The 18,830-nt window shown below is 45.8% G+C and overlaps 2 protein-coding genes across 2 annotated transcripts in view; both read left to right on the top strand.

Moving 5' to 3' along the window:
* Sparcl1 (SPARC like 1) overlaps positions 1-9,635 on the top strand; it is a 29,587-nt gene extending 19,952 nt beyond the window's left edge. Inside the window, exons 5-11 of the mRNA XM_060381061.1 lie at positions 410-479; positions 1,165-1,283; positions 2,131-2,251; positions 3,391-3,527; positions 4,898-5,046; positions 5,574-5,722; positions 9,186-9,635. Of these exons, the coding sequence (XP_060237044.1) occupies positions 410-479; positions 1,165-1,283; positions 2,131-2,251; positions 3,391-3,527; positions 4,898-5,046; positions 5,574-5,722; positions 9,186-9,214 (774 nt within the window). The 3' untranslated portion in view covers positions 9,215-9,635. The remainder of the gene's footprint in view (positions 1-409; positions 480-1,164; positions 1,284-2,130; positions 2,252-3,390; positions 3,528-4,897; positions 5,047-5,573; positions 5,723-9,185) is intronic.
* Positions 9,636-11,462: 1,827 nt separating this feature from the next.
* On the top strand, positions 11,463-18,036 carry Scpppq1 (secretory calcium-binding phosphoprotein proline-glutamine rich 1). Its single transcript, XM_060378860.1, has 6 exons — positions 11,463-11,856; positions 13,680-13,712; positions 13,801-13,866; positions 15,092-15,130; positions 15,963-15,989; positions 17,950-18,036. Exons 1-6 carry the CDS (start codon positions 11,800-11,802, stop codon positions 18,034-18,036), a joined length of 309 nt encoding a protein of 102 aa, XP_060234843.1. The 5' UTR covers positions 11,463-11,799.
* Positions 18,037-18,830: the final 794 nt, after the last annotated feature.

The following is an 18,830-nucleotide window of genomic DNA, read 5'->3' as shown; positions in this document are numbered from 1 at the left end:
ACAGAATCCCAAGATGTTTTATGGGAATGGTGCTTTCCCAACTCTGAAGGGATGGTCTTACCTCACATGGAGTGATTCTTGCTCTCCATGGGTTACCATCTAACTCTGCAGTTGCAGCAGGTTCCCTATTGAGATCTGAGCATGCGTGGCTCTATGGAGGTGTGCATGGGTCCTTGGAGGTATGCACAGGTCTGTGGAGGTGTGCATGGCTCTGTGGAGGTCTACACAGCTCTGGAACGGTATGCACAGCTCGTGGGGGTGTGCATGGTTCTGTGGGGGTGTGCATGGGTCTGTGGAGGTGTGCATGGATCTGTGGAAGTATGCACAGCTCTGTGAAGATATGCACAGTAAGACAAAAAGCAACTCATTGCTCTCTTCATAGCACCAAAATTTTGCTCTTGTTTCAAAGGCCAAGAAAGCTGAGAGTTCATCAAATGCTGGACCCTCAGATGAGGGCAACTCCAGAGGGTACAGTGCTGGTGAGTAGATACTGAGCTGCAACGGGGCCAGGGAGGGCTGGAGTCTGCCATTAGGGCTAGCATCCCTCTTCCATGATTCAGAAATCCACACTCTAGCCTCCTCAAGGAAATGTTCCATAAAGCGATGGTACTTTGTGTGTGTGTGTGTGTGTGTGCACACACATGCATGTGCGAGTGCGTGCATGCGTGCATGTGTGTGTGTGTGTTTGATAACCATGGGTCAATGCTCTTACAAACTGAAAGTCCTATGGAGATTGTACACAAAGCTGTCTTTATCTGCCGAGTGTTCTCAAATCCATCCTTCCTCAACCACAAGCATCTTTAACTTCAGCAAAAGTAAATTATCCTGGCTTAACTTCTGACCTCTTTGCACATCATTTTCTATGCTTGAGTCTCTGACTACCTTAGGCAGGCCAAGAAAAGTGGTTGTACTCTTCCAGATCCAAGCCAGTCTGTAGTAAGCAGATACTTAATTCCCATGCATAAGTCTGATGCCAGAGAGTCCATCTGCAGATTAGCACATCAGTTAAAGTGGCTTTCAGCATCTCTCTGCTTTCACGTCTTCAGGGATCTGACATTTCTGTCTTACTAGTTAAAATCAAGCGAACCGTCCGGGTCCGGATGACTTTGTATTTAATACACAATTTCTCTGTCTCCATGTTCCCTTTGCAAACCTTCCTCTTAGATTCATGCACAAACTTCCAGTGCAAAAGGGGACACACTTGCAAAACAGACCGACAGGGGAACCCCCACTGTGTTTGCCAAGACCCGGAGACTTGTCCCCCTGCAAAAACCCTCGACCAAGTAAGTATTCTGCAGAATCGTCCTCGGGATACAGCAAAGCTTTAGTTGCTTGAGCAGAAATAGTTTGCAGCTGAATCTTATTTTCTAAGTGCACAGGTTATCTGATATTTGAAGTAATACTGAACAGGAACAAATACCAGAGAAATCAAACTATTCCAATTGGGCCATAAAAAAGTAATGGTGGAGCCGAGGTGATGGACCATTGGGAAAAGCCTTCTACGCAGGTCTCTGAGTTCAGACCCCCAGCACCTGCACAACTGCTAGGTGGGTGTGGCAGTGTACTTGTAACTCCAGGACACTCAGAAGGCAGGAGTGGGAAGCGCTGAGCCCTGGAGCAAGCTGACTAGCAAGACTAGTGGTATAGATGAGTTCCGTTGAGAGATACGGCCAGCAAAATCAGGTGGGGAGAGAACACAGAAGACTCCCAACATCAGCCTAAGCACACACATACACACACACACATGCATCCACTGTGCACACACACGGAAACAGAGTCTAGTGTGTACACTACACCCATAGTGCATAAAATATTTACATTTAAATTTTAAAAGATAGTGCTGGAATTTGCTCGAGAGAACTTTTGAGTTCCCTCTGTCCTTGGCACATTCACGATTACAGTTCTATGGAGGTCTGTATGGCGTTAAATTACCATCATTGGTTTAACTTAGATTTGTGTGTGTGTGTGTGTGTGTGTGTGTGTGTGTGCCAAATCAGAGAATTGCTATCTTAGTAGACTCTGCCAGGGCACACCTTTGGCATGGCACATTTGCCAGATGCTCTGTGAGTCGCAGGGAAGTGTTCTCCCTGGGGATTCGTCTCCATCAGCGCTCTTTTTGCCCTCCCTTAGGTCTGTGGCACTGACAACCAGACCTACACCAGCTCCTGCCACCTGTTTGCTACCAAGTGCCGGCTGGAAGGGACCAAGAAGGGACACCAGCTGCAGCTGGATTACTTTGGAGCTTGCAAATGTAAGAGACTGGCCGCTACTGCCAAGCGTCGTTTGCAGGTGGATTTGGGGTGATTTCGGTGCCACTTTGAATTCTACATATACTAACAAAAAAAAGTTTGTATCGTTATGAGAGTAGTCTGAAACTAAAACCAACTCAGGATCCCCAGGCCTTCATCTCGGGAGATTCTGTGTCCATGGGACTGTGCTCGAGGCATGGTTTTGTTTTACTATTTGTTTTTTCGAGAAACCTAGAAAATTCCCGTTCTGCCCCGAGTTCAGAGGCACCATTGTAACACACACTTAGTGCAGACATGAAAGACTGGGGCTTTCTGAGTTGCAAACCTTCCTCCCAATCCAACTTGTCTTTGCCAAGAATCTTACTGCAGTGGAGTCTCTCAGAGTTGTTTAACGCTGTCTTGCAGGATTTTCTCAGTTGTGTTTGGCTCCCCTTGGCTCTTGCACACTGGTCCAGCCCACTCGTGTTTCTGCTTCTCCTCGGTTTCTACCCACACAGGATCAACCCCATGGGCCCCTTCCTGTTACCTGTTAGCCTCTGACTTGCTCTGTCTATTGACATGGACAACATCCCCCATGAACATTCTGGCCAGAAGCCCACGAAGGCTGGTGTGTTATTCTTTTCTCTTGGTGTATCACCACAAACTCTGAAGCCTTGTGTCGAGGGAGCAGCCACAGCGTTGAGGCCTGTGACGAAACGCGCCCTCCTGGCAGCTGACGCAGACGTGGGGTGGTCTGGACACAGGCATGGGCCTCTTGAAATGCAGAGTTGGCGTGATTTGCTGCCACACAGGGAGCCCAGCTTGGCTTTTTTTCTCTGCGGCTCCTCAACAGCCCACGCCCTCTGTTTCTAAATGCCTGGCCCTGATTTCACAGCCCCGGCTCTCAGTCCTTCACTGCATACCAAAAATTAGTTGGGGATCTCTAAAAACATCCTAATGCCCAGGCCCCACCCCAACACCATCAAGGTTTTCTTTGGGTAGAAATAGTCATTTATCAGGCATAGCAATGTGAGTCTATCCTTTTGGCCCTTGGGAGGCTGAGGCAGGAGGATCACAAACAATAGCCAACAACTTTGAAGCATGGGAGGCTCTACCTGTGACTCGCTATTTCAAGTTGGTTACATGTTTTCTGCTTACACAGCTATCCCTGCTTGCACGGACTTTGAAGTGGCTCAGTTTCCCCTGCGGATGAGAGACTGGCTGAAAAACATCCTGATGCAGCTTTATGAACCGAATCCGAAACACGACGGCTATCTAAACGAAAAGCAAAGGAGCAAAGTAAGCTACCGAAGAGTCTATCTGCAGGATCCGAGAGGGGGAAGGCATGGCGGGAACGTCCTACCTTGCACAGCAGAGAAAGCCTGCCCTGCTTTCCTGCACACACTAACATTCTGCAGCACTCATCTTCCATCTCACAACCTTCTTGATATAGCCAAACTGCTCACATTCTACCTAAGGGCCAGTGGCCTGGAAAGTGTTCCTTACGTTGTATCTACAGAAAGCTATGGTTGAGAAAAATTAACAAATTCAGCATTTATGTGATCAGCTTTCCATGACTGTAACAAACGCGGGAGATAACTTCAAGGTGAAAGGTCTCTTGGTTCACCGTCTTGGAAGTTTCAGTCCGTGAGTGATGCCAGCTGTGTTGCTTTGGGCCCATGAAGAGACAGTGCTTTGCGTCAGAGAGCATGTGTTTACGTCATGGTTGAGCAGAGAATGAAACACCCCCTTCAAGGGCATGCCCCCGTGAAACCAGGAAACTTCCAACTAGAAGCCATCTCTGAAGGGTTCTATCACCTCCCATTAGTGACATGGGCTGGGGACTAAGCCTCTGGGGATTTAGACATGGGCCTCTGGGGAACAATGTTTTCTGACGAAAGCAGTCCAACATGTTTATATTTCTGCCATTGTAAGGCAGACATGGATTCTGCTACAAGGAAAATTAGTTGCTCACAATGTCAGCAGCATGTTAAGATTTAAAAGTGTGAAACATTGATCCTGAAGTTCCAAGAGAGATCCCTTCATCAGGTAGTTACTGAATATATTCTAGGTGCCAGAATTGACCTAAGTTCTAGAGATACAGCAATGAACACAAAATTTTTCACCTTAGAAAGTTTATATTCAAAAGAAAGAAAGAAGGAAGGAAGGAAGGAAAGAAGAAAGAAAGAAAGAAAGAAAGAAAGAAAGAAAGAAAGAAAGAAAGAAAGAAGGAAGGAAGGAAGGAAGGAAGGAAGGAAGGAAGGAAGGAAGGAAGGAAGGAAGGAAGGAAGGAAAGAAAGAAAGAAAGAAAGAAAGAAAGAAAGAAAGAAAGAAGAAAAGTTTACATCCGAGGCAAAGAAACAGATTACTATACAAAAATAAGTTGATGTGTCCACAATGTCTGGCAATAAACAATAATTTTATTTTGCTGAGTTGTTCTAAAACAAAAAATAAAGAAGGAAGGAAAAACGGAGGGAAGGAAGGAAAGGAGGGAGAGAGGGAGGGAGGGAGGGAGGGAGGAAAAGCTGTGTTGATTGGAATTCCTTTTGTCTAGACCAGCCTTCACACCCTGGTCAGCTTTTCCTCTGTCATATTATTGTTCCCTAACAAATGATAATCCCAAGACACTTACCTGCTACTCTGAAAACCTTCTCCCTTCTTAATCTCAGGTCAAGAAAATTTACCTGGATGAGAAGCGGCTCCTGGCTGGAGACCACCCCATTGAGCTTCTGCTGAGGGACTTTAAGAAGAACTACCATATGTATGTGTACCCTGTGCACTGGCAGTTTAATGAACTGGACCAGCACCCTGCAGACAGGTAAAACCCCCTTACCTCTTGCACCCAGCACATTTCCTGATGTGTTCACACCCACATGAAACAGAACTTGAGACACAGTTGGCAATGTCTCTGGCTTCAGTTTTTAATACTAAATAGAAGCCATTGTGGTTAGGAATCCAATTAAAAATCCCTCAGAAAGTAATTGAAGATGACAACAGCACAGCTCCGAATTACCAGGCCGGGTTCCCCACAGAGATTCCTTCAGTTCTCGTTCTTGAACTAAATCCCCAAGGTAACCTATTGGGCCAAACGCCACCTTTGGGACAATCCAGGCTGGCCATCGAATGAGAGCCAGCTCACACAAGCACGCCTCTAGGTTCACATACAGAGACCAGGATTGGAGGGTGTGCAATTCGCAGCAAAGAGGCAAGCCTTGGGCCCCAGAACCCATGCCTGCCTGCAGCTTTTCACTGTGTGGGGCTCATTCAGCAAACACACTGGCGTTGCAGAAGGAAATGTCCTCGGTGATGGAGACTTAAGCCCTCAGACCCACTGTCCTCTTGCAGGATCCTGACCCATTCCGAACTTGCCCCCCTGAGGGCTTCCCTGGTGCCCATGGAGCACTGCATAACGCGCTTCTTTGAGGAGTGTGACCCCAACAAGGACAAGCACATCACCTTGAAGGAATGGGGCCACTGCTTTGGAATTAAAGAAGGTAAGTTTAGTATCTCATCACAACTGCCTGCAATTGCAGTTCTTAGGACCCCTGAATGCATATAACACACGCATTTGCACTAAAGAATACACAAGACACATACATATAAAAAATAACATAATATTTGCTGGGGGAGGCTTTAATCCCAGAACTCAGGAGCCAGAGGCAGGTGGATCTCTATGTGTTCCAGGCCAGCCTGGTCCACATAGTGAGTTCAGGACAGCCAGGGCTACACAGAGAAACTTTGCCTTGAAACAACAACAACAATAAAAATAACAATAATGTAGGAAAATTCTGAGTCGTCTTCTGGGGGACCATACAGTCAAGCAGTAAAAAAAAAAAAAATAAGATCATAAAAAGTCAGAATTTCCCTCAAAGAGGTTATCTGTGTGACTTAAAATGTTTCCTCATGCCAGTGTTCAATGGCTTGGGATGAGCAAGACTCCCCGAGTGTCGGGAGGGAGTCGTCTGTGGGTGAGAGAAGGATGACAGCAGTATTCTCTGAATAAACGCCAGAGCTGAGCCTGTTTCTGTCGGCACCTCGCTGCACTACACAGCCAGTCCTCCCCAGACGTGCAGCTGAAGACCCTGCCAGGGTCAGGAGCGCAGGAGCCAGCTGTCTGGGAGGTTCTGTTAGCACTGTGCTGGTTGTCTGCAGGGTTGCGTCTGAGCTCAGTCACTGCGCTCTTGGCAGGTGGCTGCGGGCCGCCACCGCGTGCTAGTCACAGGGCATCGCTTCTCCCTTAGTAACCTGAGGCTGAGGTCATCCCGCCATGTTCCCTGGTCACACAGGACAATGCTGCTCTCCTGTGGGGGACGCTGGCCATGGCGGATCATCGGAGGCCATTTTGGAAACCCAACCTCGTTTGTACTAATACGGAATGAATATGTCTAATAGCTTATTAGAGCCAGACGAAACAAGAATATCCATTGTATTTATACATGTGCAAATGTATCCCCCCCAAATGGCTAAACCCATCTTTTCAACTCTCTGCTGCAAAGGCGAACCGCAGCTGAAGCCACTGGTATCAGCATGAAGAACTCAGCTGGGCCAGGACATTTCTGTATAAGTCTTCTTAAAGGACTCAGGATTTTAAAGACCTGATAAAAAGGGCTGTTTCCATAAAGGGCATTTACTTAAGGAAAAAGAGTTGTGCTTCTCTCTTGCAAAAATGTCTGGAAGTTCTTCCACGTGTCAGCCTGCACAGGCTCTGTCCTGGGAGGCTGTCTGGGAAGAGCAAGAAAGGCCAAAGTCCAGTGACTTGCAAAGCCCCTGATTGTCTTGTTTGTCACTGCGGTCTGGCCAGCCTTACGCTATTTTGAAGCTGGGAGAGAATTACCACATACTGAGCCAGCAAGGCGGTCATTAAATGTTCAGTTAGAAGAAGTAAACAAGTTATCACTTCAGGACACAGCAAGGCGAGGCAGAGAAAGAAAGGCATCTCTTTACAACTGTACTTTCTTCCCCGTGGAAGCTAATAAGAGCATAGAAGATAAACTGTAGCCAGTGTCTTCCTGAATTTCAACTGCTGTGATCTAAACTAGTTATGTCCAAATGGCACAGCTCTGCCATTAGCCAGCTGCGCACCAGGCCGTGTCACTTTCCCTCCATTCTTCTCATCGTTAGCTGTAAAAATGAAGTTTGGAAAGTCGTGGGGGCTCTTCATTTATTTAGCACTGATGTGTCTTAGTCAGCGTTTCTATTGATGTGGTCAGCAGCATGATCAAGAGCAGCACAGGGAGAAAAGGGTTCATTTCAGCTTACAATCTCAGGTCACATTCCATCGCTGAAGGAAGTCAGAACAGGAACCCAAACAGGACAGGAGTCTGGAGGCAGGTGCTGATGCAGAGGCCATGGAGGGATGCTCCCTGCTGGCTTGCCCCCCATGGCTTGCTCAGTGTGCTTTCTAATAGAACCCAGGACCATCTTCCCAGGGGATGGCCCCACCCACAGTGGACTGGGTCCTTCCACATCAACCATCAATCAAGAAAATGCCCCACAAGCCTGTCTACAGGCCAGTCTGACGGTTCCCTCTTCCCAGGTGACTCCAGCCTGTGTAGAGTTGACCAAAACCCAGCCAATACTCCACCTATTGACAGCTGTTCACATCCCTCTTAGAAAACACCTTCCAGTGAAACTACCAGGGCGATAGGTCAGACCACACGGGGTTTCCTAAGCCCTGTAAAGACTGTATTTTAAGAGTGTTGGAGCATCCTCAAACAGGAGGATGGTCATACTGCGGAGAGAGTAGCGAATGGCTGAGACTGTGGTAAATGCAAGAGTTGATAAGAACCTGACTCAGAAGTGGTTGTGGGGAAGTAAGTAATACAGTCAAGACATCTTAATTTAGACGTATGTTCAGTCTGCCAGCCTTGGGGTAGAAGGAGACAAAGGCTGGTGGGAAGGAGGCAGGAAGCAGACAATTGAGAGAATCCAGAGAACGTGAGCAGTGTGGCCACCCTATTCCCACTGAGCCCGGCCAGATGGCCACAGGCTCTGACAGGGGAAACACAGGACAGAGGCAGGGTTGGGGAAGTGACAAATTCCATTTGGACAAGATGAAGGGTTACTTACAAGACAACACAATCCATACCTCAATATTGAGTCTGGATTTCAAGAGAAAGTCTGGAAATTGAAATATGCATTTGGGGAGTTGTGAATATAATTTAGTGGTAGAATTCTTACCTCAAATGTGCGTGGCCTCGGGTTTATCCCCAGCAAGAGAAAGAGAGAGACCTGGGCATACGGGGAGGCATCAACACTAAGGAATGGAATTATTATGCTAAAGAAACTGTGTTGAGGTACCAGACAAAGGTCAATGACCGAACACCAAGGAGTAATAAAATGTAGATAACAGATGCTGAAGAAGGGGTTCAGGAAGGAGACTGAGAGTCACCCCCCAAAATGAAGGAATCCAGGGGAGTTCTATGTCAAAGGTGTGGCAGAGGGGAAGGGGAGACTACACCCTCCCCCAAGGAAAGTCAGGGGCAGGAAACACTCACAGGACCAGAGGCAGTAGTAGGGTGCCCAGCCAGTGGTGGCAAGGCCTTCCTGGTACAGAGCGGCCTTGTGTACGCCGAGGGGGTGGGGACTGTGTCAGCCATCTGTGCAGCTACAGGCATTTCTGCAGATGACTCAGTTCAAACCCATTTTACCCTTTCTACGGCACTTCAGCCGCCCTTCATACCTGGCACTCCTTGGCCCGATCCTCCCAGCCACCTCCCTCCTTTGGTGGTCCTCTGTTGGATAAAGATGACAGTTGTCTACCTGCAGGGGTTCAGCTTCCAGGGGCCAGGAGTGAAGCCTGGAAACATTTCCCAGAGTTCAAACCATGCTGAGAATCTCATCATGCTGCCTCCTTAGATGGTGTTGCTCCTCCACAGCTCCAGCCTTCGCGGTTCTGTAGCTTCTCAGATGACTTTCTAAAAGCTTGTTTGTTTGTTTATCTATTTGTTTTTGCAGAGGACATAGATGAAAACCTTCTGTTTTGAAATAAGAGTTGGAAGACTCGGAACTTTCTGGCTGGCCTCTCCTGCTTCAACTGCTTCGGAATACCTGCAGTCACGACACTGTAGATTCACATTTAGCAAAATGCTTGTTTGCATGTAAGACAATGCTAGCAGGTGCTTCTTGGTGATGTGTGTATGTGCCAGGCGCTTAACATTAACTTAGGAAATAAAACTTTAACATTGTAGAGTCAACGGCTGCAGGCTGCGCCCTCTGGCGACAGTTTTAACTGGTAGCGATGTCATTTCTGCCTCTACTTTTATAATTGATAATCACAAAACACACACACAAAAACCTGTGTTTGTATTGCCCATACCACCTCATGCACGCTAGGGATGTGGGATGTGGTGACATGCCTCATTTTGAGTATCTTCATGTCCTAATAAACAGTCTATAAAGCCTCAAGTGTCGGCTCAAGTTTATTTCCAGTTACTTAAACAATCGGATGTACCAGACGGGCCTAGGGCTTACATTAGAGAACAAGATGGAATTGTGCGCACTCACAACTCGAAATAAAGTGCTTTTAAAGAAAAGATCGAGATGCCTTCTGTGGCAAACAAATTGTTCCAAACTAATTGTGAATGCCCTTTGTCCTTATGTAACTTTTAGTGAAAGGAGGGAGTCGAACTCAATCGCTTTTTAGCCAAATTCAGTTTAAAATCTGGGTGATTCTACACCGCTTTATCCAACCAGTTCAAAGCTCTGTGTGGTAAGGCCTGTTCCTCAGAGAGGAAGAGAGGTCTCAAAATTCTCCATGTGCTTCATTTCCCCAAATAAAGTGAAAGGGACAGATGAAGAGCCGTATTCCTGTGGCCTGATTGTGTCTTAGAAATTTTGTGTTTCTGGTTGGGCTTTTCTGTTATGCTAACAATGGGGACATAAATATATAAGTATACACTTATAATTACATACTTACGTATTTTTATATATAACATGTATATATATTATAACACATTATATATACTTTATCTATATGCTCATATATATAATATACTTGTTATATATTTATAATTATTAAAAAACCACATAGTTTTCCAACATCTGAAGTGAGGCACCAAAAATTCCTGGCATCCATTTTCTTCCACTTTTTAATATTGAACAAAAGTGGGAGGTTATGTAGTTTTCTGTTGAAGTAGAAACCATCAATACGATCATCTTCAACTGTTTTTATCATTTCTGAGAACAGTAAGTTATTTGTTCTTTAACTAAAACCACATTAAGCCATGTCCTTTCTAGATAATTAGGTTCAACTTGACCAGACAAAATCTAATTGTTTATTTTTATCAAATAGGAAATTAATTTCAGAAATTATTCTAAACTTCAGAGCATGTTCAAAAAAAGGTCTTAATTAAAAGCCAATTTTTAGAAGCGAAGTTTTAGAAACAGTTCTGCTAGCAGATGTCAATTATACCTAAATTTTATTCTGCTCTCAGGCAACTTTGTAAAAAAATGCTTTAAAAATAAAAACAACTGATTTTTATATTATGGATGCCATCTAAACATTTACTAAAAAAGATTATTTGAAAAATCATTTTCATTTTGAAATGAAAATACTAGGGGTGGAATGCGCAGATCTTACACAGGGTCCAAGGCCCGCAAGTACAGACCTAGAATTTCCACGCTCTCGGTGGCTGCCTTTTAATGACCACTTGATTGTGATAAAGACCAGCCGAGGAGAGTGTCTTCTCAGTAACCAGCCTGATTCTGTAATTGAATTATGATCCTTTAGACACCCGAGTTCCTGGTCTGAAGCCAACTGCTCGGCTGAGCGTTGAATTTATGAGTCACGTTGCCACAACCATGCAGGCGTTAGTAGCACCGCTTAAATAGTAGCCAGTGCAGGGGTGTCATCACACTGCATCCTGAATCTGTCGCTCCGAGGACCTCTTGAAGCAGGTAATTAATCATACTGCTCAAAGCATGAGGGGTACTCTGGGCCGAGGTGTTTAATGATATCTACCATGTCCACTTATTAAGAGAAGAGAGAACTGTTTGAATCCTGAAAATATACAAAGGAAAAGGATGAAAAGAAGTGATACAGACTGAGTTTAAGTAGACCGCAGCAGCTGGCAGACGATTCACAGATAGATGGAATTGCCTCCAGTGGTGGGGACTAGTCTTCATGAAAATATGTTGAAGCTGTTCTCGAACAAACTCCACAGCACAACGATTTAGTTTAGAAGGCAGGGGTTAAGTTAATTCTGAATAAGTGTGGTTTTACAAACACGAAGGTTTACTTCAGGACCAACATGGCAGAGCAGACCTTGAGTTGTTTTACTGAATGTACTCAATGGTGCTTATTTTTATCAGCTGGGTGTAGTCAGAGCTGTAAGGCGTGAGAAAAGTGGGAGCTGGCAGGTAATAAACCAAGCCAGAGAATGTCTGGTCTAGAGGCATTTAAAGCTTTAAAAAAGGGTTTCCAAGCTTAAAAATCAAAAGTGTGAGTCTGGAGGCAGGATTTAGCTGACTGCTGTCAGCATGTCCACTCAACCATCTGTTCACTGTGGGAACTGGACATGGAAGGAAACGAGCTGCAGCCCCCTCCCCCAGCTCCAGATCCTCCGTCAGAATGAAGAGTTTCCTCCTGGCCGCCCTGCTGGGCGCTGCTGCTGCTCTGCCAATCCCCGTGAGTACTGAGCTGTTCTCTCAACCACCGCTTCGCATTTCTGGGCTAGAAAGCATCTGTCGTAGCTTTACAGTTCACAGAAGAGGAAAGCGGAGTCCAGGCACGCAACGGGATCTGTCATCTCCCCGGCCTAAGACTCTGTGTGTCACAGAGCTCAGCTTCTGCAGTTGCTAGGTGGACGGGTGACCTTGGACGGGAACTAACTAACGCATGCTTCCCTGTCAAATGAGTTAGAATGACTCCAGAGTGTACAAAGGATTAAAAGCGACTCTCAGACACTTAAAGTCCTACTGGCAACAGAAAGCTCTCGGCTACCTTAGCGAGTACTCTACAGGGACCCGGGGGGGGGGGGGGGGAATTTAGCTGTTGAGCTCAGCTTCGTTTATGGCAGTGCGCTTCATCATCTGGGCTTTTCTTAAAGGCTCCTCCCCAAGCTGCTCTGACATCCAGTCTACTGCCCAGTAGACTGGATTTCAGAGTGGTATTTGAGACTACCCGCACTAGCTCTAAGCTAACAGTGAAAACTTACCTCTGAAATATAAGGAGCATGACAAACCATTAAATTATTACACATGGCTGCCTTTACTGTGGCGTTTGGAAAACGAGGTTTTCCTAACAACCTACGTCTGTGTGCAGCACGGCCGGGTCGCAAACCAGTCCGAGCCTGTCCTTGCAACGTTAAGGAGAACCGCTGATGGAACGCATTCTTGGCAGTGCTGGGGCTCAAACCCGGGGCGCCGCACTCGGAGGCCAATGCTCTCCACCCAGCTGCAAGCCCAGCCCAGACAAGCATCACCGTCTGTAGTCCCTAACGGGACACCCTGCTTGCCCCATAGCAGCCCTGCGCTAGTGAACTTGCTGCAGCGTACATGGCTCGCAGAGTTTGGCGTGTGCTCTTTTCACCTGTCAGCATCTCTGCAAAGAGCACGTGTTTCAGCCACGGTGCGCTAAAGCATTGTGTCCATTTAACGCGGGCGCTGGCTCTGGAGTTGAGCTGTGAAGTAATGCTGCATCTCCTGATACCATCTCAGAACCCATGAGACACAGTGGCACCAGCAGCAGCTGAATGAATCTTTTGCTGTGAGCTGCCTACAGCCATGCTTTCCGCCTCTGTAGTAAGTGAGGTCTGTAGGGGCGACCTGCATTCACTGCGGACGACGCCCAGCACCAGGTCAGCATGAAACCCTATCCCACGCACGCACGCACGCACGCTGTGCAGCAAGGGGTCTTTTGAAGGGGTTAGAGGTCAGAGGTTGTGGGGAGATCGCAAAGTGTGAGTTGACACCCTTACTCCCTTTACTTTAAACTTCTACACACGGAAAACAAATCTAGAACAGTGTCGGTGCCAAATATACCAATATAAGGCATGCAATGTTTAGTCTTAAGAAAGTAAATGGGAACATTTTTAATATTACTTTAAAGCCAAAAATATTAATATTACTTTAAAGCATTCTTGAATCATTAAACAAAATTAACTCAGCCTTTCCCTGATAAATACGTAATCTACTTCAGAGGCCGAGATGCATGGATGGCAGGTGTGATGCTCACAGGAGGCTTTTTAGCTGTTCTTATGTGTGTGTTTTCATTTTGGGTTTTGTTGTTGTTGTTGTTTTTGTTAAGACGGAATTGGATTCTATCACTGATGGTTGTGAGCCATCATGTGGTTGCTGGGAATTGAACTCAGGACCTACAGAAGAGCAGCCAGTGCTCTTAACCGCTGAGCCATCTCTCCAGCCCCAGCTATTTTTATATAAAATAAAACGTCTAGATGGGTAAGGTAGTGCCGCCAGCTGCTTCACCTTGTTGCTCTTCTTGTTTTCCAGCTTGGACAATCTGGAGGAAGTTCCAGCGAACAGGTATGCTGTACTTTCAAATGGCACATTTCCCCTTGCTTAAAAGCTGTCAAGTTGGCAATCGGAATTCAGACTGTGTTTCTGTTTACAGAGATTCTTCTACCCACCACAAATCCTGCCATTCTTTCCTCAGTTTCCCTTTCCGCAGGCTCCTCTGGTAAGCAGGGTACGGGAAGTCTCAAGTCTATCAATTGGGTGATGGTTATCAAACTTCCCAAATTTTGACCCAGAAATATGACATATTAAAAAGAAAGCTGTCAGGCAGGTATGGTGGCCATGCCTTTAATCCCAGCACTCGAGGCAGGTGGATTACTGTGAGTTCGAGGCCAGCCTGGTCTACAAAGTAAGTCCAGGACTGCCACGGCCACACAGAGAAGCCCTGTCTTGAAAAAGAAAAAGAAACAAACAAGCAAAAGCCGTAGGCTGTTCATGTTCCTCTCCTGGCAGAGCCTGCTGTGGAGCGTGACAACCCTAGCAAGCTTGCCTGAGAGGCTGTGACCTCCATGCCTAGTCAGTATGTGCTAGTGGCCATAAAGAGCCTCCCTCTTTGTGACATGAAAGTAGCCTCTGTGACAGCCCTTCTTTTGCTGTTACTAAATCACTTTGCCACTTTCTTTTCTCAAAAAAAAAAAAAAAAAAAAAAAACAGGGCCAGGTTTTTGTAACTTTTACTTTTTCTCAAAAGTCAATGCAAATAATTATTTTGCCCTTCTTGCCGACACGTTTGCTGTCTCCTCATGGTTGGATTTTTATAGCGGGATGGGTGAGGACTGGAGATACGTCTAAGTACAAGACAGGGTCATCGGGTACAGTGGTGCAGGCCTTTGATCCCAGCACTCAGGAGGCAGGGGCAGGCAGATCTCTGTGAGTTCAAGGCCGGCCTGGTCCTCAAAGCTAGTCCAGGACAAGCCAAGGACACACAGAGAAACCCTGTCTTGGGATAAATAAATATCAATTAATTTTAAAAGTCAGGGTCCTTTTGATGTACCCAGATGCAAAGGCAATGAGTAAAACACTTCCCAAAGAAGACAGGTCCGTGGCAACAAAAAGAATTCCAGTGTTCATGGAACCTCTTCCGAGCAGCAGAGGGCAGCCTGCACGTAAAGGCAAGCAGAGTGGCATCTGTGATAGAAATTCATGGGTTGGGTTTGCAAGAGATACAAGGCACTTTGTTTAACTAATTAAGCAAAAGAATTACAACTCCTAAAGGAAAACAGTACCTCACACCTAGAGCTTCATAAGGACAGTGGTCTTGTTTATTACCGTCCCCAGGCCTAGAGGCATAAAATATAAAGGATGACTGAGTAATGCACAGAAGACATTGAAGGAAAACAGGCATGGCTTCTTTCACCACAACTCATCTTTGTTTTTCCCTTTTTGTAGATCCCGATTCCTTTTCCCTTCCCTTTTGATCCAAACCAGGTAAATATACGCAAATTTTCCTTTAAGAGGGTACTTGGATAGCAGAGACTTAAAGCTGGCTTGATTTAAAGAATGTACTGTACAGTCCCCACATATCCCTGAGAGCTGATGTGTGCAGGCCCAGGTGTAAGCTCATGGAGGGCACTGTCCCCAGCAGGAGCAGTGAGAGAGCCTGCCAGCCTGGGGAAGCAGAGGTAGCTGGCTCCGTAAGCTTTGGAGGGCAGACTCCCACCTTCCAGCATCAGGGCAGGGAGGGGGGGTCTGACGCTCACCCCACCTGCAAGCCGTGCTGCTTACGTTTAGGGATACGATTTCCTGAAATGTAGCTTGTCCCAGAATTTCTGGAGCCTGGTTTAAGGTCATAGTTATGGTACAAACGGTGTGTTTACTTGGTGTTTTTCACAAGGCTTTCCTGAAGTAGTGATAAGTTATTTGGATAGTTAGCTGGATAGATTCAGCTATGAACCAAAACACAAAGCTGTGTATTTATGGTACCAGACTAACCCAACTACTATTGGACCTGTAAGACGTAACCATTGGCTTTCTCTCGTGACGAGCTTCTCCTAAGTACAATGCAGTGAGCACCTATGTGTGATCTTCTCAAGATGTCCCTACTGGGCTGAGAGCCCGCACAGCAAACTTGGGGTGTACATTTCCAGAGATCATTTTTAGAAAGGGTATGGGAGGGCTTGTAAACTATCAGTGATGAGGATTTGATGATGGAATTTTAGAACATCTGAGGGTCTTCAAAGTGTGTTTCCACTTACCAGGCTAACTCAAAGGTGAAATGCTAAATTGTAACTCTTGGATTATTCTGTTTCTTTCACTCAAGGTTCTGACACCTAATCAACTTTTAGCGGTAAATATATTTCGCTCTGTCAATTTATAGCGTCTCTAAGAATACAACACCTAGTAGCATGAAAAATGTGCCAGTTCATTCAGAAAACTACTGCACTTATTCAGTTTATTTGGGAAAACCACTGCACTCATTTGGTTTATTCTGAGAGCCGCTACACTCATTTAGTTCATCTTGGCACAGAATAAGGACACCTGCTAAACCCATAAACCCAGAGGCCAAAACCAACCCAGCATTTGAGAAGACTTCTTTCCATTCACTCAGTCCACCCAACTGTGAGGTGACGAGACAATGTCTTCCACTACGGATGCAACTGAGCGAGGAGTCAGAACGGCAGCTTTAGCGAGAGAAGACTCCACCGCTGGTGACTCGTCACAAGCATGGAGTATGTGAAGCATTACCCCAATCTACACCCAGAAGCAGGCTTGTTTTTGAGACAGGGACTGGGTAGTCCTTGGTGGCCTAGAACTCGCTATGTAGATCAGGCTGGCCTTAAATTCTTAGAGATCTGCCTGCCTCGCCTCCCTCTCCGTAGTGCTAGGATGCACCAGCACATCTGACCCAAAAGATGTTTTTTAAATTAATTGCACATAATTCAACTATTTAATGAACTGTTTATTGGTTAGTAAGCTCCTTAAAATATCACTTTATGAAAATATTGGAGGAATAATTTGAATATAATTATAAAACTAAAAAGTTCCATTTCTATCTAAAACACACAAACGTTTCTGAAATAGGAACATACTTCACAATGAATAAAATGCATTTTATTCTTTTAAATGCTATTAATAAAAAAAAGCAGTTTCATAGTTAACAGTGTCTTAGAAACATGGCATGCAGTATTCTTTTAAAGATCAGAAAGCTGGGCATTAGTAGTTTATGTGTGAGGGATAGAATTTCCCAGGATTAGAATACAGAATGGTTCAAGCCACCTTAAAGAATTTTTAAACGTACCAGGAAGCCTAAAGTCAATTTCAGTTCAAGCAACAGGTGCCCTCCCCACAGCACACCCTGCTTAAGCATTAGGGTTCCTGTCCGGAGGTGAGACCCTCTCACTAGCTGTGCCCCCGGGCCTCCAGCACTGATGGATTAAGGTGGTTACAGAGTCGGCAAGCATCTCCACCGACCCAGGGAGCGTCGGCAGCCAGTGGTAGGAAACTGGGGCCTGATCTCACCTGTAGAATTGAACTCACCTGTAGCTTCGTGACTTTGCTGGGTCCTCCAGCGTGGAAAAAAACAACCTGCCAGACTTGTGAGGACATTCTCTCTTCAGAGACTCCAACCTGTTCAAGCCACCGAAGGCCTTCCTGAAGACTGCGGACAATACTGACAGGGCTGCCCTGTCTGCTGGGGGGGTGGGCAGCCCATCTATGCCCTCTCCTCTCCTCCCTCCCCTTCCTGGCCTCTCTCTCCCCTTTTCTCCCCTGTCACAGCACTCAGTACACAGCCTGCTGTGACCCAGAAGCGCGCTGAGGCTGGCCAGTGCTCGGCTTCACTGTTTCTACCTGTTCTCGGACAGGCAGCTTTGCGCACAGAGGGATTCCCCACTTAGGCCAAACCAATTTCTTGAAGGAGCTGCTGAGCTCTTAAGGAAGCTACAAAGCAACACATTTCCAGTGAAACAGCTGTGTAAACAGATCTGCAAGACAAAGTTGGCATTCATAGTTGTGCTGCAATAGATCACTCAAAAGGGTATTCACATCCATGATCAAAACGCCACCTGCTTGAATTGGGCCAGAGTTTCTCCAACTTTCAACTTCCAAATACTGTCAATACAGTTAGAAGGTAGAGAAAGGTACTTCTGTAAATTAAAGAAATCTGAACTATCTTCATTTTAAAGTCTTACACAAGTGAAGTTCTAAAAAAAACATTCACATACAAAACGTTTTAGCTGACATATATACTAACATAAATATGAATTACAAGATGCAGCCACTGACAGTATCATTTTCTTCTTTTACAGTTAATCACTTCCATTCTGAACCAACTGCAGGTAAACTTTGTTTTCATGAATTACAAACTCATTGAGGGAACTGTGGCTAGGATTTAACTTTTTTTTTCTTTCTTATTCTTAGGGTTTCCTTGGGGTAAGATTTTATTTCTGGTTACATTGATAAAAGTGACTTCCAACAGAAGGTAAGAATAGCCACTCTGCACTACAAAACAAAGGACAGAATCAACCCGACACACTCACCAATTACCGCCCCCGGCTTGCGAATTCAGTCCCAGACCTTTAGAACTAAGTTTCTGCATCTCTGACAGTCAGTATCCTTTCACTGGGGGTTCACAGAGTTTAAGATGAGAGAAAGCATCCTCCATCTGACACCACATAGCACGTGAGGACTATGTCCCTCCATCAGACACCACATAGCACGTGAGGACAGTCCCCATCACACACCTTCTACGTCACTGGCAGGATCGTTAAGGATGCGGTTTTCCAGCATTTACAGATAACCAAAGCACACGATTTCTATGCCAATGCCCCAGTCACACCAGTATTAACAAGTCAACAACAAAGTAATCACATGGGAGAGGCTGGTGGCGGTGGAAGGGAAATTCTGAAAATGTCAGATTCTGACTGTAACTCTGCCGTCTATCCCAACAGAAATAATTCTCACTGTGCTGTCAGAGGTCGTGAGGTAAGACTCCCAGAACCCTTTCGTGAACTAATACGTAGTTTTAAATTTTTATCATAAGAGTTTTATCACCAAATAGTGTCTGTAAATACATTAATGCTGGGATAAAAGCAACTCAGAAGACCACTGAGCCATGCCCCTGCTCTCTTAAATGCTCAGTGGGTACAGTGTTTGCCCAGCATGTGCAAGGTCCTGGGTTCCACCCAAA

This window comes from Meriones unguiculatus, chromosome 3 (genome assembly GCF_030254825.1).
Source record: "Meriones unguiculatus strain TT.TT164.6M chromosome 3, Bangor_MerUng_6.1, whole genome shotgun sequence".
NCBI lineage: Eukaryota > Metazoa > Chordata > Mammalia > Rodentia > Muridae > Meriones > Meriones unguiculatus.
The sequence above is the reverse complement of the archived record's forward strand: the minus strand, read 5'-3'. Positions and strand labels throughout refer to the sequence as shown.

Coding starts and splice junctions, on each gene's coding strand:
- Scpppq1 (XM_060378860.1), top strand. CDS start 11,800: ATGAAGAGTTTCCTCCTGGCCGCCCTGCTGGGCGCTGCTGCTGCTCTG. Junction 13,713..13,800: donor GAGGAAGTTCCAGCGAACAG/GTATGCTGTACT, acceptor TTCTGTTTACAG/AGATTCTTCTACCCACCACA. Junction 15,990..17,949: donor CACCTAATCAACTTTTAGCG/GTAAATATATTT, acceptor CTTCTTTTACAG/TTAATCACTTCCATTCTGAA.